This window comes from Penicillium mononematosum (genome assembly GCF_028829835.1).
Source record: "Penicillium mononematosum strain IBT 11891 chromosome Unknown utg000002l:1.0-8112719.0:1.0-8118358.0, whole genome shotgun sequence".
Lineage (NCBI taxonomy): Eukaryota > Fungi > Ascomycota > Eurotiomycetes > Eurotiales > Aspergillaceae > Penicillium > Penicillium mononematosum.
This window is the reverse complement of record NW_026643272.1, coordinates 6,131,255-6,145,899: the sequence shown is the minus strand read 5'-3', so window position 1 is coordinate 6,145,899 and position 14,645 is coordinate 6,131,255. Positions and strand designations below refer to the sequence as shown.

At 48.2% G+C, this 14,645-nt stretch overlaps 6 protein-coding genes across 6 annotated transcripts; 3 read left to right on the top strand and 3 right to left on the bottom strand.

Moving 5' to 3' along the window:
• Positions 1-314: 314 nt before the first annotated feature.
• On the top strand, positions 315-2,206 carry N7519_004120 (cation:proton antiporter; the record flags this gene model as incomplete). Its single annotated transcript, XM_057290896.1, has 3 exons — positions 315-570; positions 631-1,448; positions 1,499-2,206. 3 exons carry the CDS (start codon positions 315-317, stop codon positions 2,204-2,206), a joined length of 1,782 nt encoding a protein of 593 aa, XP_057152098.1.
• Positions 2,207-2,716: 510 nt separating this feature from the next.
• N7519_004119 (histidine phosphatase family protein) lies at positions 2,717-4,412 on the bottom strand (the record flags this gene model as incomplete). Its single annotated transcript, XM_057290895.1, has 3 exons — positions 2,717-3,563; positions 3,628-3,757; positions 3,818-4,412. 3 exons carry the CDS (start codon positions 4,410-4,412, stop codon positions 2,717-2,719), a joined length of 1,572 nt encoding a protein of 523 aa, XP_057152097.1.
• Positions 4,413-4,973: 561 nt separating this feature from the next.
• N7519_004118 (glycoside hydrolase family 15 protein) lies at positions 4,974-6,585 on the bottom strand (the record flags this gene model as incomplete). Its single annotated transcript, XM_057290894.1, has 3 exons — positions 4,974-5,424; positions 5,485-6,292; positions 6,360-6,585. 3 exons carry the CDS (start codon positions 6,583-6,585, stop codon positions 4,974-4,976), a joined length of 1,485 nt encoding a protein of 494 aa, XP_057152096.1.
• A 2,394-nt stretch (positions 6,586-8,979) lies between these two features.
• Positions 8,980-9,430, top strand: N7519_004117 (uncharacterized protein; the record flags this gene model as incomplete). Its single annotated transcript, XM_057290893.1, has 2 exons — positions 8,980-9,310; positions 9,402-9,430. 2 exons carry the CDS (start codon positions 8,980-8,982, stop codon positions 9,428-9,430), a joined length of 360 nt encoding a protein of 119 aa, XP_057152095.1.
• Positions 9,431-11,697: 2,267 nt separating this feature from the next.
• Positions 11,698-12,877, top strand: N7519_004116 (tellurite-resistance/dicarboxylate transporter family protein; the record flags this gene model as incomplete). The annotated part of the gene is made up of 2 exons (XM_057290892.1): positions 11,698-12,192; positions 12,296-12,877. The coding sequence occupies 2 exons, from the start codon at positions 11,698-11,700 to the stop codon at positions 12,875-12,877; spliced, it is 1,077 nt and encodes a 358-aa protein (XP_057152094.1).
• A 360-nt stretch (positions 12,878-13,237) lies between these two features.
• Positions 13,238-14,398, bottom strand: N7519_004115 (uncharacterized protein; the record flags this gene model as incomplete). The annotated part of the gene is made up of 1 exon (XM_057290891.1): positions 13,238-14,398. One exon carries the CDS (start codon positions 14,396-14,398, stop codon positions 13,238-13,240), a length of 1,161 nt encoding a protein of 386 aa, XP_057152093.1.
• Between the last annotated feature and the right edge of the window lie 247 nt (positions 14,399-14,645).

The window sequence follows — 14,645 nt, the reverse complement described above, 5'->3', positions numbered from 1 at the left end:
CATGCTTGGAACGTTTTCCAGTTTAACAGACCAGGTAGCGTCGGAAAACCCCCAATGACTGCCAAGACTTACCTCCCATATCTTTCACTTCCGCTGGGCGCCGCCACCTCTGCCAAGTCTCTTAGCCCAGCGTCAGAACCCTCCCAATGACTCTGCCAAGACTTGCCTCGTTCCATCTTGTCCGCCGTCGAATTCTTTTATTTCCGCCGGTCCGCGCCCACTTTCTCAATCACACCCGCCTCTGCCTCTTCTTTATCTACCGAGGGCTTCCTAAAAATACTCCCCAAATCAAACAGTCTTCCGTTCAAGGTGCAATGGCTGGGGATGGCTCAGATGCGGCATTTGCCTATCATGAACCACCAATAGCAACCGTACTCAACCAGACTGGGTTTCTTGTGGTTTTGAATCTCGTGAATGTTTGCCTTGACAAACTTTTATACTGTGGGCTCATTGGGCAGCTCTTCATCGGTATTCTTTGGGGTACCCCTGGAGCAAAATGGCTAGATCGCGAGACAGAAACTGTTATCCAGCAATTGGGATATCTGGGACTGATTATGTTAGTATATGAGGGTAAGTAGTTTCATATTCTTTTCAAGTTCTAAATTGTGCTCCCTGCTTACGTTCGATCAGGCGGTCTATCAACATCGATCAAGTCCGTGAGAGCAAACTTGATGGTTTCTCTCTGCGTTGCGATCACTGGAATTGGAGCGCCGATGGGCTTGTCCTTCATTCTTAAGGAGTTAGTCGGAGCAACCTCATTGCAAGCTTTTGCTGCAGGTGCCGCTCTAAGCGCAACGAGCCTTGGCACTACCTTTACGATCCTATCGACAACAAATCTGATCTCTACGCGCCTGGGTACAGTTACTACTAATGCTGCAATGATAGATGATGTCGTCGGTCTCGTTATGGTCCAAATCATTTCAAATCTTGGCGGGTCGTCCTTTACTGCGGTGACAGTTATCCGACCAGTCTTCGTTTCTATTGGTCTTGCCGTGGGTCTTTACCTTCTATGCGCATGCTTCATCAGGCCGGTTTTCAAGAGAGTTATCTCTGCTAAGCCGAAAATCCCTAATTTCATGGGAAGCATGCAGTTTGCATTTTTATACCAGACAGCCTTTCTGGTGGGAATTGTTGCCGGTGCGACTTATGCAGGCACGTCAAGTCTATTTGCGGCTTACCTTGCGGGTGTTATTGTTACATGGTTTGATGGCATGATCGCAGAGTTGAAGATACTACCTGGCACTGTTCCTCCGGACACTCCTCGCAAGGACCCTAATTCTTCAAACCCCGGAGCCCAAGACAACGGCACCCCTTCCCTGAGCGGACAGTGCCAGACTTCAGATGCAGCTTCTACAAGTACACGGTGTGATGAATCACCAACAGGGGGAAAGGTTTATGAGAAATATTATAAACAGCCAGTCGTTCGAATTCTGACACCGCTGTTTTTCGTGAGTGTCTCGTCTCATATCCGTCCTCACTTCACTAACGTAAAGAATAGGCATCGATTGGGTTTGCAATTCCTATCACCGAGATGTTTAAGGGAAATGTAGTTTGGCGCGGCGTCATTTATGCCCTTCTGATGATGTTCGCAAAATTGATTACTGGTATTTGGCTCGTCCGCTTCTCCTTGCGTCCCCTCTCGAGCTTCGCAAGTGGACTGAAAAGACCATTTTCTCGCATTCCCCTCTTCTGCGTGTCTAAGAGAACCGATAAATTACAGAAAGGAAAGCAACAGACCGCAGTTGAAACCCCCATTCAATCATCCGAGGATTCCGCAGGCGTCTCGAATAGCCAATCAAACACCCAAAACCAAATGACCAAGAATCATGGGTCTTCGCCTAGTGAGAAACCAGCCAGTCAGCCTGAGTCTCAAGATGAACCTCAAGCAACAACCTCACGACGAAGTTCAGCGGTGACATTCCCTCCGAAGCCGAAGTCGTTATACCCTTCATCGATTCTCGGATTGGCCATGGTTGCAAGAGGAGAGGTTGGATATCTCATCGCTTCACTCTCACAAAGCCAAGGCCTCTTCGCAAGCGGGTCCTCTGGTGAGATATCTGAGATCTATTTGGTTATCATCTGGGCGATATCTATTTGTACGCTTATTGGGCCAATTTGTGTGGGTACCCTCGTCAAACGCGTGAAAAAGTTACAAGAGTTGCGAGGGAACTCTGGCTCGGATCCGTTAGGCGCGTGGGGAATCTGAAGGCCCATCCTTCTATGCCAGCAGCGAACTGAATATATATGCTGTCTGTCCTCTAGGGCGTTACCATTCTTCCACCACAGACTGGCCACCCAACCGTTTCCGACGCTTAGGGTATGGTGAGCCGTGGAGGTAAATACCACGGTAGGAACCGCCAAACTCATAAGCAAAAAATGAAGGAGACTCAGCCAGCGCAAGCTTAGCTTTGGGCGAATTTGGATCAGCATAAATGTTAATGAAGATAGCACTCCACCGGGTATCTATTTATTGCCTAGGGAGACTGTGTTCATGCCTGACATGAATGATTAAAGCGATTACCCTGCAAAGGGCTCGTATATGCATGTTCATCATGCAACGAAAACCCATCCGAAATACTGTATTTTCTCAAGTTATGAGCTTAACTGTGATATTTACAAGGCTTATTACTCTTATCTGGTATAGTAAATGATATATGTACAGGGCATATAAAGATGGACTTATGTGCATATGTACAGATCGCCCTCTTAGTTCGGTCTAAGATTCAGGAGCACCATCCCCGACCTGGCTTCCGGTTGTATAGTTACCAAAGCATGCCTTCTGGAACTGTGCCTTGTCCTTCAGAGTGGGCACGCCACGCAAGAACTTATCGAGCTGGCAGAAACCATTGCTGGAATCCTCACAACCGATAAGTCCATCTTGCGGGAGAGGAGAATTGTTGAGCACAAAACGAATGTACTCCGTGGTCTTGGCAGTCGACTTGATGATAGGGTTGGTGTAGAGAACAGGATCCAAGTAATCGAATGACACGTCGTGAGGGCAAGTCCAGATCTCAGACACGAATCGTGCACCAAAGGGTGTCATCTGGCTGAGAGAGAAGTTGCGCTCAGGCGCATGGTCAATGTCCACGGGCAAACCCTTAGGACCGTACCTGAAGTAGTCGAGACCAAGGGCGTTGATCACGGACAAGATGATATCATCGTGAGACATGTCCATGTAGAAGGGCTGGCCAAATGGAAACTGGGCTTCGTTATTGGTGTAGGTGTAGTTGATGCTTGTATCGCTTGAGGTGATGAGCTTTTGCTCGAGGCGAGCGGCGAGCTCTAGAACGTAGCCGATTCCCTGGGCGCGACCGCTCGGCGAGCCATAGGCGTAGTCTCCATAGTACTGCACATCAATGTTGTATTCGTAGTCCTTCCATTCTTGCTCGGTGAAAAGAGAGCAGAATGATGAGCCACCAAGGCTGGTGTACTCGTAGACACAGAGGTTCTGCATAGCAAGAACGTCCATGGCGGTCAGGTTGAAGTCGGGAGGGAAGTAGGAGGACAGACGGGTGCGAGCATCCTTTGTGTATCGAGGAATAAAGATCTTAGCAGCGTTGTCGCTGTGGCTTTTTGTTAGTACGGTTTCATGATTACACATTCTTTGTCGGAGGACTTTTCGCTCACCCTTCAGTATAATCAAACGTGCACGTTTCGTAAGAAGCGAGAGTGTTGTTGAAATCAGCCTGCTCAGGGATCACGACAAGATCATACTGGTCATAAGAGCTGTTGGCTCCACTGTTGCCAAAGAAACCGCCTAGTCAAAGAGGTTAGTTGGTTATCCAGGACTGATCGGTGACATGATAGTTCCACTCACTGAGCCACCAACGTGCGCTTTCCAGAATACGTTCCTGGGAGGTAGTGCGAAACACCGGTGTCGGGCGGTCTGTGCCGTTGGGGTAAATGTTAAGAGATGGGCTCCAAGCAGCTACATTCTCACGTCCAGCACGGTACAACAGTCTTCCGTACTTGATCCAAAAGTTGGCACCGGATGCAGCCTCAGTTGCAGCACCATTCTCCATAAGTGTGTCCTCGCCAAGAACATAGTCCCAGTTATTCAGGAACTTCAAAGGACCCACAGCCACGGTCTTGTCTGGGTTAGCTTTGCTGTAATTGGTCAGCTTGGCTGCGAAGTCGGTCATTCCCTCGCCGTCCAACGGATAATCCGTGGGGAATCGCTGCGCATGGCGGTGAAGAACATGCACCTGAGACAGTTCACACCCTTGCGGCACACCACTCGGGACGCCAAAGCTATCTGCGTCCTTATAGGGGCTGAGATTGGCCCAGCTCTTGGTCATGTCAAAACCAGATGCATAGCTCGATCCAGTTGGGACCGGTGCAGGAGCAGATGCGCTAGTCGCCGTAGCTGTAACAGCTACTGTCACCAAGATGGCTCCGATGAAGTTCTTCATGGTTGATCGGAACCTCTTTTTTGTGGGGTAGTGCATCCACGGGTCACTTCAACCTCTCGTACTCGACGTGTGGAGATACCCGATTGCAACTGATCCTTACCGCGTAGGTAAGTACAGTTACTGTACAGATGTGATGCTACTGAACTGTCAATTTGTTTATCGAATTTCAATTCTCCAATTAACTTTCGGGGATTGTTGTTCCACGTGGTTTCCGTGATTGGCCGGTCGCCAGTCTTCCGAGGTCCAACCCGCCAACCCCAATTACTGTCAAATATTGCATCGGAATACAATGTCACGCGATACTCGGCAGTCGAATACTTCATGGTTAAACTCTCAATAATATAGATTTACTGTACTTAAATCTCCAGTACTTTTATCCTTTCACATCTATGGAGTGCATCACTTCCTGAAAATATATCGGTCAGCAGCTGCACATCTATATTCTAGCCTAGTCTACATAATATCCAATTTCATCACCGATGACTTTGCATCCCTTTCAGTACCGCTCTTCCTACATCTCTTAATCTACCCTGGAAATATCAGCCCCCTCGGTATAGTAGTTTACCACGAAGAAGGCGTGGCAGCCGCATAGGTGCCCTGGACAGTGGTGGGACCGCACTTTTGGGGAAGCGCAAGTGCGGAAGAAGACCCCCAGGACGGTGGCACGGAACCGTTGCGTCTAGCAATGGCAGTCAAGAAGGAAGCGTAAGACCAGGTGAGATCGGGAGCAGATTTTTGGACGCCGGTGTCGCGCTCATATTCTTCCGACAGGCCGCCATTGGCAGGGGTGTACTCTTGCACGACTGCGATGAAACCGTCCGCGTAGGCTCTCACAGCGTCAGTGATAGACTTGTAAGCTGGAGATGACTTGGGGTAGACGCCAGTGTGGACATTGGCCACGAGGTCGCGGAAGAATGGCAGGGAGAGAGTGGTGATAGTGATGGCACCCTGTCCGTCCCACTGGTATAGGGCATCGTAAAGCTGCTCAGCGGCCGCAAGGGTGGCCAGGTACCTGTTTAATGTTAGCTAATCAAAATTCCAAATGATGGTATATCCAGGCCGTAATACGTACCAAGGGTTGCCGCCCATGAAAATGTCTTCGGTATATCTGCCCACAGCGGCTGCCTTGCCAGTGGTTCTGCCCTTGTTGATGCCGTAGATAGAACGGAATCCGTCAATGAGTTTCTTGTGGTTGGCCAAGGCACGGGCGGAGCAAGGCTGGAAGGTGAGATCGTCACATGCAGCGGCAGGGTCGAAGGTGTTGATGGAGGCGAGAACGGAGTTGACGTCAATACCGCTGCGACCGTTGGTAGGCGAGTTCGAGATCAGTGTCGTGCCGTTCCAGAAGTCCTGGAGATGACACAGGATTTGCGGTGCCACGGTGCAAGCGGTGCAGGACTTACCAAGGGCGGTCGCAAAGGCTTTACCCTCAACAAGGGCCTTGTGCTGGACGGCGGTGGTGAAGAAAGAGGTGCCATTAACCTCCTCCCACAGGTCGAAGCCCGACTGGTTCCAGTACTGGCCGACGTATGCCAGGTCGTTGCTGACAATAGGCCAGATGTTTTCCGACACCTTAGCCTGCTGGCCTTTAGCAAGCAGATGGTTGCCGTACGCGATGAGGGCCGATGCACGCAGGGCAGGGCCATCGGGCTGCGGGCGGCCCCAAGGCTCGTTGAAAGCAGTGACGTTGATATTGTATTTAGGCTCACCGAGGCCAGCGCCGTCTGACAGGTCGCCCGACAGGTTATTGACGGTCTGCATCTTAGCCGACGTGGTGACGTATTGCTGGATGAGCTCCTCGAGGGACGAGTTTCCTGCGAGGAACTCGTGGATAAGGGACATCACAGTCAAGGCGGTATCACGGGTCCAGGTGTAGATGTCTGGAATTAGGAGATATCAGTCTCCGTTACACGTTCTTTGCGTGTTGAAATACGAAGTAAAACATACAAGGAGGGTTTATCTCAGAATTTCCGGCGATAGCGACACCAGGTGCTGCCCCCCGAGAGAGGTTGCCATTGGGGCCGAAGTTGTTGAGAACTCCCTGAAGGGCAATTGATTTCTCAGTCTGGATGAAGGTCCCGAGGTCGGTCTGCCTGGGGTGCAGAGCGGGAGCCGGAGATGCCACAGCTGCGCCAGCAAGCGCATTGAGGGCAACGAATGAATTGAGATGCATGGTGACTGTAATTCCCAAGAGATTAACTCTGTTTGCGAGTGTTGATTTTGCTTTGCTGTTTTGAATTGAATTGGGGGTTATGGACCATTTATATAGTTCACGGATACTTGATATAAATTATCGTCACCCCTATTTAACCTTGAAATCCCCTTCAATGATGAAGTAAATGGACAAGTCGCCAACACGAGGGTAGATGTGATCATAGAAGTGGACAAGACACCTATTAAGGTTTATATTTCACCGAAATTAGTCGATTTCTCCTAACTACGGAGTACGGAGTACATATGTCAAAACAGGACAAGGTTTCTATATTAGTTCACCGCAATCATTGAGTTTGACGACGTTGATGATCACTGTGATCAACCTCCGATCCATATACTTTGATCGTATCCCAGAAAAGGGCCTAGGGCGAACATTGATTTCTCGAGCTAGGAAACCGTTGAGTGATAGGAACTGGCGTGAACTAATACCAACACTTTACAGACAGAAGATTTAACAGTAAAATGAGTGTGAACGTAATTTATAAAGAGCAGCAATATGCTCACCTGGGCAGCTATTTAAGCTTGGGAACCCTGCGGGATTCGAAAGCAAGTGCTAAGCATTTCACCAAGCCATGCCAAGGCGGTTGCTACATATAGAAACGGGTCATGTCCGCGGGCCCACGGGTGTATTTCCAGCAAACAAAAAAATGAAATTCATCGAGAACTCCAGGGTTAGAGACCTTGGGAATCACCCTCACAGGCTTTGGAAGCAAAGACGCCATTTTCTCGAACCTCACTCCCTACATATGCACTTTGCTCATCCCGGCCATCACCGAAGAGTTTTAATGTTATAGTATCGATACATCAGGGAAGGAAAAATAGGACATGTTAAACCTGCCGAAATTCAAGGAGCATACATAACATCAAGCGTGGACTGGACCTTTGACGATTATCTCAACAAAGTTTCGTGTCAAAAATTCAAGGGTCCAATATTTAAACCTTAGAAGCTCCACACCACGTTTGGATTAATACTCTTGGTAACTGCACGTGGCTAAACCGCAAGACAAAGCAGGTACGTCTCTCTGTATACTGTGGTCCCCTATACGAGCCCTGGAGAAGGAGGTTTGTTGACTACTAGCTTGGCATGCCCGCGGACGATGTTTAGTGGGACTGATACCTACAAGGCGGTTTTGATTGGAGAATGGGAAGTGGGGGCTCGTGAATGATGCAAGGTACGTACTTTAAAGGTTCATAGATTGGACTGAATTCATCTATGTTCTAATGAGGCCAGCCCCCGATTTAAAATGGTGGGTTTGGAAGTTAGCAGCGTATTGCTAGGCGGTATAGCATATAATCTGATACCCTATTTTGGCAATGCTTGAACTCTTGTCTGCTGTAGAGCTACCTAAATGAAACCGTAGGGAGACATCAACTTCATAGGGGAAAGAGCAAGGGGATTCATCCATCTCAAAGCCCAGCTTGGGCCAGTTTGGATCACTTGTCTCGAATAGTGGAGACGTCCCGTCGCCTCGTAATCGAAGAGCTTAGAGATGCTGCGACTGGACTTGGTGTAGGAGGTCGGTGCTCATGGTTTGGGATGGGCTTGATAGCTCACGAGCACGGGAATTTGAAACAGTGTCCGGCTAATGCACTGTTCACACCCCAGGTAGAACACCATCGAAGTAGGGCTGTCTGCCTAAGTCGGTACTAAGTAGTCAACAACGGGGATATCTTCTGCTGCGCGAGTTGACGAATAGTCTAGCCCTGTTTGCGAATATAATCGGGCATGATGTTGAAATCCACGATACCATAATACACTCACAGTCTTGGACTTTTTTGCTGATAATTGGTCTAGCCGACTTCCAAAATAAGTTCAGGTGTTGGAGGTCACGTGACCTCCCCTGCGAGATCCCTAGGTCAGCAGAAATATTGACAGCTTTGCACGGGAGATAGTACTGTATCGCGAGTTTCTATCGAATAGTCACTATTTGTTGCTCTTTAACTAAATTTAATTGGTGGGTCATATGATTACGAGCTCCGTTTACCCCGCACTGGCCTCGGGACGTGCGAGATTTCCCAAATTTTTGATTAATGACATATATATCAATATTTAATAATATTTTGAACTTTCGCTTCCAAACAAGTTACGCTGACCCGTGCTGCTTTTGGTATGGCCGACCTGATGGTTCCATGGGGATTTAGACAAACCATCTCGGCGGGGGTGATTGAAATCGTGTTCTGAATCAAGCCAAGATATTTTTCGGGTAGATCAAGGCATATACCTACCTAGGTACCTACCTAGGTAGGTACCTTCCGAGGTCGTATTGCTGATTAATAAGCTTCACTGCTCACAGGCATCGGCTTTGAGCTTGGATTCACCTTATCATTCTTTGCAATTCTTCTACCGATCACCATGGATACCACCGAAATTCATAATTGCGAGGCCAGCGCATGGAATGCACTTTGCCAGTCCGGAGTCGCTCTCATCCCATTGCTCGCAAGGGACTGCGTGATGCTCTTCCCAGGCGGGATGATGCTTGCAGACGAAACTCTCCGATCCGCTCTGTCCGGCGACGCTTTTCAACCGTGGAAAAAATACACTATAACTGATGCTCGAGTGCTTCCCGTCGACAGCAATGGAACATGTGCACTGATTGTGTACAGGGTAACTGCTGAACGAGAGGTGGGAGACGGAGAAGATAAAGCGGTGTTCAATGCTCTTTGCTCCAGCATATGGCGCCGTTGTATGAAAAAAGAAGTACCGGAAGGTTGGGAAATGGTGTCTCATCAACAGACTCCTGTGTATGTTTCTGACTCTTTGACTATGCACTATAGTACTTTATACTTATGCGTCAGGCAGGTAAAAGTACATATCCACCTTCTATAAAGCTCTAAATGTCTTGTCTTTACGCCATACAGTATTAACGGAATTCGTCGCTCTGGAAGTGCGAGGTTGAATACGGAATATGTCTTTCTCGTCCAAAGCCATTAAATATAGTTTGGCCATACAGCAGAAATTATCATTTAATCCAGCCAAATATTAAATTACGAAGGCAACTGCCCGTCCTAAGTAGGAGTAATGGTGAACCAATCATGCGTTACCTTTCTATGAAATTTCTAGTTTGTTTTGTTTGCATCTAAATAGTGTAGGGGACGACGTCTCTAAAGGCTTAGGCCATTTTCGGTTTTAGTTCTAAAATTGGGGCAGTCTTCATTGAGATCGATCTAAAAATAGTTGCGAAGAATTTAGAGCCGTTATGGTTTTAATACTTACCAGTAGTTTTGATACCTACTAGTGGTTTTAAAACCTACCAATAGTCATAGAACCTGCCAGTAGTTTTATTACTATTATGGTTTTAAAACCTATATACCAGTAGATACAACGGTTTCGTAGTCATGGGCCATCTATTAACACCATATATTTCATTCCGAAACGGGATGATCTAACCAAATATACCATACATTTCAAAACCATACCGCGTTCCTATAAGCAAAACCCAGGGACGTAAACATAAGCACTGACCATGGGAGTAAAGCGAGAGGTCAGATGGGTCCCCCTGGTATGATTTCTGTTCAAACTGACCCCTAAGCGCTATACACCTTCGCAATCAACTCCACCCCTTATGTCTTTTCGGACATTGAGAGTACCGCCTTTTTTTGGTATGTCGGAAATTCGAGTTGCGGTCCCCATAAAGTAATAAGTCCCATCCGACTGATTTGATTCTTCTCGCCTGTTCCCATCCTTATCTTCGACACGAAGTCATGCTCACTCGGTTGCGTCTCAGGCTACCGAGTCGTATCCCAGTGAACTGTCACCACACTCAAGCCACAAATTTCCGAACAAAACAAGATGCTGTTCCTCGTGATACAACTCCGAGGCCGATGTCCCGAAAACCTCAGAGACCCATTGCATCACTATTTGATTGGTTTTCACACTCTCAAAGCCGACGACCATATATTACCCAACTGTGCCTTACACCGCTGATATTCTGTCTTGGTGATTTTTCAGCACAAATGATAGGAGACGATGATTTCGACTATCATCGCTCGCTGCGGAGTGTCATCATCGGCCTTGTTATCGCAATTCCCAGTCACGAATGGTTCCTGTTCTTAGGGCGGCGGTTCAATTACAGCTCATCCTCTCTGTCTTTGGGGGCGAAGGTAGCTGCCAATCAAACCCTTTACACCCCGATATTCAATGTCTGTTTTTTTGCGTTCCATGGACTCCTCGCCGGGGAGGGGCTTTGGGGTGCAATTGAAAGAGTGAAGAATACAGCATCTATAAGTATTCCCAGAAGCTTTCTATATTGGCCTTTGGTGACGGCATTCAACTTTTCATATATCAAACCCCAGTCTCGATCGATTGTGACATCGATATTCTCTGTTTTTTGGCAATCATACTTGAGTTGGTTGAATAGTTCTGCTGGGGAGGGAAAAGGAAAGCCCACACGCAATCCTGGGTCATCTGAGTGACTGCCTTGGAAGTTTTAGATCGTCAAATGCTCATGCTCGACGACAACTAACGAAATCAACGTCTTGCAATCATATTTCTCTGGATACATCTTCATAACGTCTTGTAAGACGTCTTGTGAGAACAAATTTCGAATGTAAGATGTAGCGGCATGTATAAGTAAAGGGGCGGGTATCGTAACCGGTTATTGAACAACCTTATTGGCACAAAACCTCTCTATCGTGCCAGATTGATTCGCAAGACGATGAATGTGCACACCAGTTTCACCTTTGACGCCCTTAAAAGTTCTATATATCAAGTTACTATGTTATAGTATAGGGGGTTCTAAAATCTGAAAGAATATGGGAATAAAATAAGCCCAAATGCTTTAATATTTTTGATATGTATCCTATTCTGGCGTCCGCGTAGGAATTTGGAGTCGTGGCAGAAAACTAGGCTAATTGTGCCGGGCGCCCGCGTAGGAATTCGGGGCATCCCTGTAGTGCCACCCGCCATTAGATTCTCGCTTAGGTACGGAGTACGCTTCCCTGCATAGCTACCCCTCGCGAGCTTTTTCTACCCCCGGCCATCTGCAACGTCGCACCTCGTTTCTTTTCATTCTTCGGAAATCAGCCATTTCCGCACAGTTGAGACCCTACCTTTAGTCCCTACGGAGTCGTTATGCCAGACGAAGAGCAGCATGAAGCCTCAACGAGGAACGCCGCTCGACCTGACAATGCGGAACCCAAAGACGAAAGCGCCGCTAAGGAGGTTCGACTGCTCAATCGCTTCACATGGGCTAACTTCACCTGCACTCAGTCTACCGGTGGCGTGGCCATTCTCCTGTCCGAAACCCCCCATCAATTTCGCGGGCTGCAGACCGCCGGTGTCGTAGTCTTCATCCTCAACCTAGTTCTGTTCGTCCTCTTCACCATAGCCATTATCTGTCGGTTCGTACAGAGACCTTCCAACTTACGCAAATCCCTCACCAACCCCCCGGAAGCCTACTTCACAGGCTCTCTATGGCTCTCGATGGCGACCATCATCATATGCATGCAGCGTTTCGGTGTTCCTCACGCCGGTTCTTGGCTCATCGTCGCTGTCCGGGTCCTCTTCTGGACCTATGCTGCTATCACCCTGGCGTATAATATCGTCATCTTCGTCGTCATGTTTGTCGTTTGCCCCCCTCGAGCCTGGCACCATGAGTCCACCAATGTTTCTGATGATTTATAATGCCATGCTGACCGGCACTGTCGCGTCGTCTATCGCAGCATATCAGCCTTTCTCACAACGAATGGCCATCATCGTTGCCGGCATTGCTTTTCAGGGTCTTGGGTGGATGTTGTGCATGTTGTTTCTTCCGCTCTTCGTGGGCAACATGCTTATCAATGGTTTCGGCCCGGCAAACCAGAGACCCGGACTCTTCATATCAGTAGGTTCATCAGGATACACCATTGTGGCTCTCATTGGGTGCGCCAAGGCGATCCCCAACGAATACGGATACTTCGCGAAGCACCCTACTGCTTCAGAAACCCTGAACGTCGTGGCATTGTGGATAGGCATATTCCTTTGGCTCTTCACATTCTGGCTTTTCGCGATTGCGCTGGTCGCTCAGTTGCCCATTATGATTCCCAAATACGGCAATAGTATGTCGCAGCCACAGATGAATTTCACACTTTCTTGGTGGGCCATTATCTTCCCCAATGTTGGCTTCACAATTGCCACGATTCGCATTGGCGAGGAGCTGGAATCCAACGCCATAGCCTGGGTGGCAACAGTCATGACTATGCTTGTCTTTGCGGCATGGCTCATGGACTTATTCCTGCATCTAAAGTATATATTTCAAAGGCGCATCATGTAACAAATGTTGGCAAATAGACAATACATCTCGTGTCAGAGTATCTTCAATGCTTCATGTTCCAAATCGGGCCAAGTGATCCTATATGATTTGCTATTACAGTGGCGATCAGTGGGCGAATTTTACTCGAGGTCGCACAGGAGAGCATCTCCTAATAAACAGCCCGGGTTAGGACAATAGAATCTTGAATATGGACTCATTTCAGAATAATCGTAATGTAACATAACTAGAATATCCTAGCATTTCCCCTTGTTGAAGAGAGAGAACAGCGCAAATAGCATTTCCCTTTGTTGAAAAGAGAGAAACGGTTTAGCATCCATTCACCTGCAATCCTGCTGGCTCGTGTAGGTTGTCACCAGCCTTCTAGGACTCGAGAACCGAAGGGATATCGATACACTTGGGGAACAGCTCGATCGAGCGCTGGCTCCACCAAGGGTTCTTCGCGGCGATCGAGATCAAGTCTCTCCCCTCCACGTCGGAGTATTTCCCTAGGTAATACGCAATATAAATTGTAAAAAAGTGCGTAAAGAAGAACTTTTTGAAGAAATTGTCCTGGTTAATGTCGATATTGACAAACTCGATGTTACGGTTCTGAGGGACTTCCTTTCTACCGAACAGCCCTTCCAGGGTCTGGATCTTACTCCTCGTGTAGTCGTCGGCATTGGAGTCGCAGAAGGTGACGATGGCTTGCTTGTTGGCCGGGTCGGAATAGGCAGCCACTTCGGTGTGGGAGAATTCGTGCAGGAGGTTTCTGTGAGTCGGAACCATGGCGATTTCGTTGAAAAACATGGTTGTCTGCTTGAGGAGGGTGATGTACCAGTCCGCCGTGCTCAGCAGGACGATCCGGCTACCCCTCAGCTTCTCGGCAATGGCCTCTGCTCGCTTGAGGGTTTCCTCGTGGAACTCGGCTTTCAGGAACTTGACCGAGTCCTCAAGCTCGGATTGGTATGAGGACTTTGTGATCTTCAGCTTGTGGAAGAGATCGAGGAATATCGAGAAGAACTGCTGAACGTGATAGAGCGGGTATTCCCGGTCGGCATGTCTTAGCTTATACTGGACCAACGAGGTGCCCTGCTCCTTGCACAGAGAGGCAATCTTCCCGCCTCCAGATAGAACAATCAGGTTTCTGTTTCCTGTCATCTTTCGCATGGTCTCGAAGAACAGGCACGGCTCGACCGACCAGCCGCTATAGCAGACGATGATTGTCAGCGTGGAATCGTCTTTCAAGGTGTCTCTGTCGATAAACCAGTCGCTGTCGTAGTCGTTGACAACCTGGACGTGTATCGGGATGCGCTCCGTCAGAAAGAAGCCCTTGACAATGTCGGACACCACCGAGGAGCATCCCATCCCATAGAACACAATCCTCTTGAACTGCCCGGACTCGATCTTAACACGCAGACTGTTGTTTAGTCCACCTAGGTCGTACTCGTGGCCCCAGAGTATGCTCTCGAAGAGAGGATCACCGAGCATTTTCTCGAGACGCTCTAGGCGTGGCTGCGTTACTGCTTCTTGTTTCTGCAACATGGCTTTGAATGAGAAAAACCCAAGGTAAGGAACGGCTTCTCAGTGGTATAATAGTTTAGCCTGGGTCTGTAGTCGAAAAGATTGCACCTTGTACAGAGGATATAGCAGTATAGCGATGTAGGAGGGAGATCAGGAACTTGAATCTTAATAAGGAGTCTATCTGGGGTTCTCATACGATTATATAGGCATATTTGATCCATTGCCTTGTTCTGAATGAGCAGTCTGCCTTACTCAGAAGGTGTCCCTT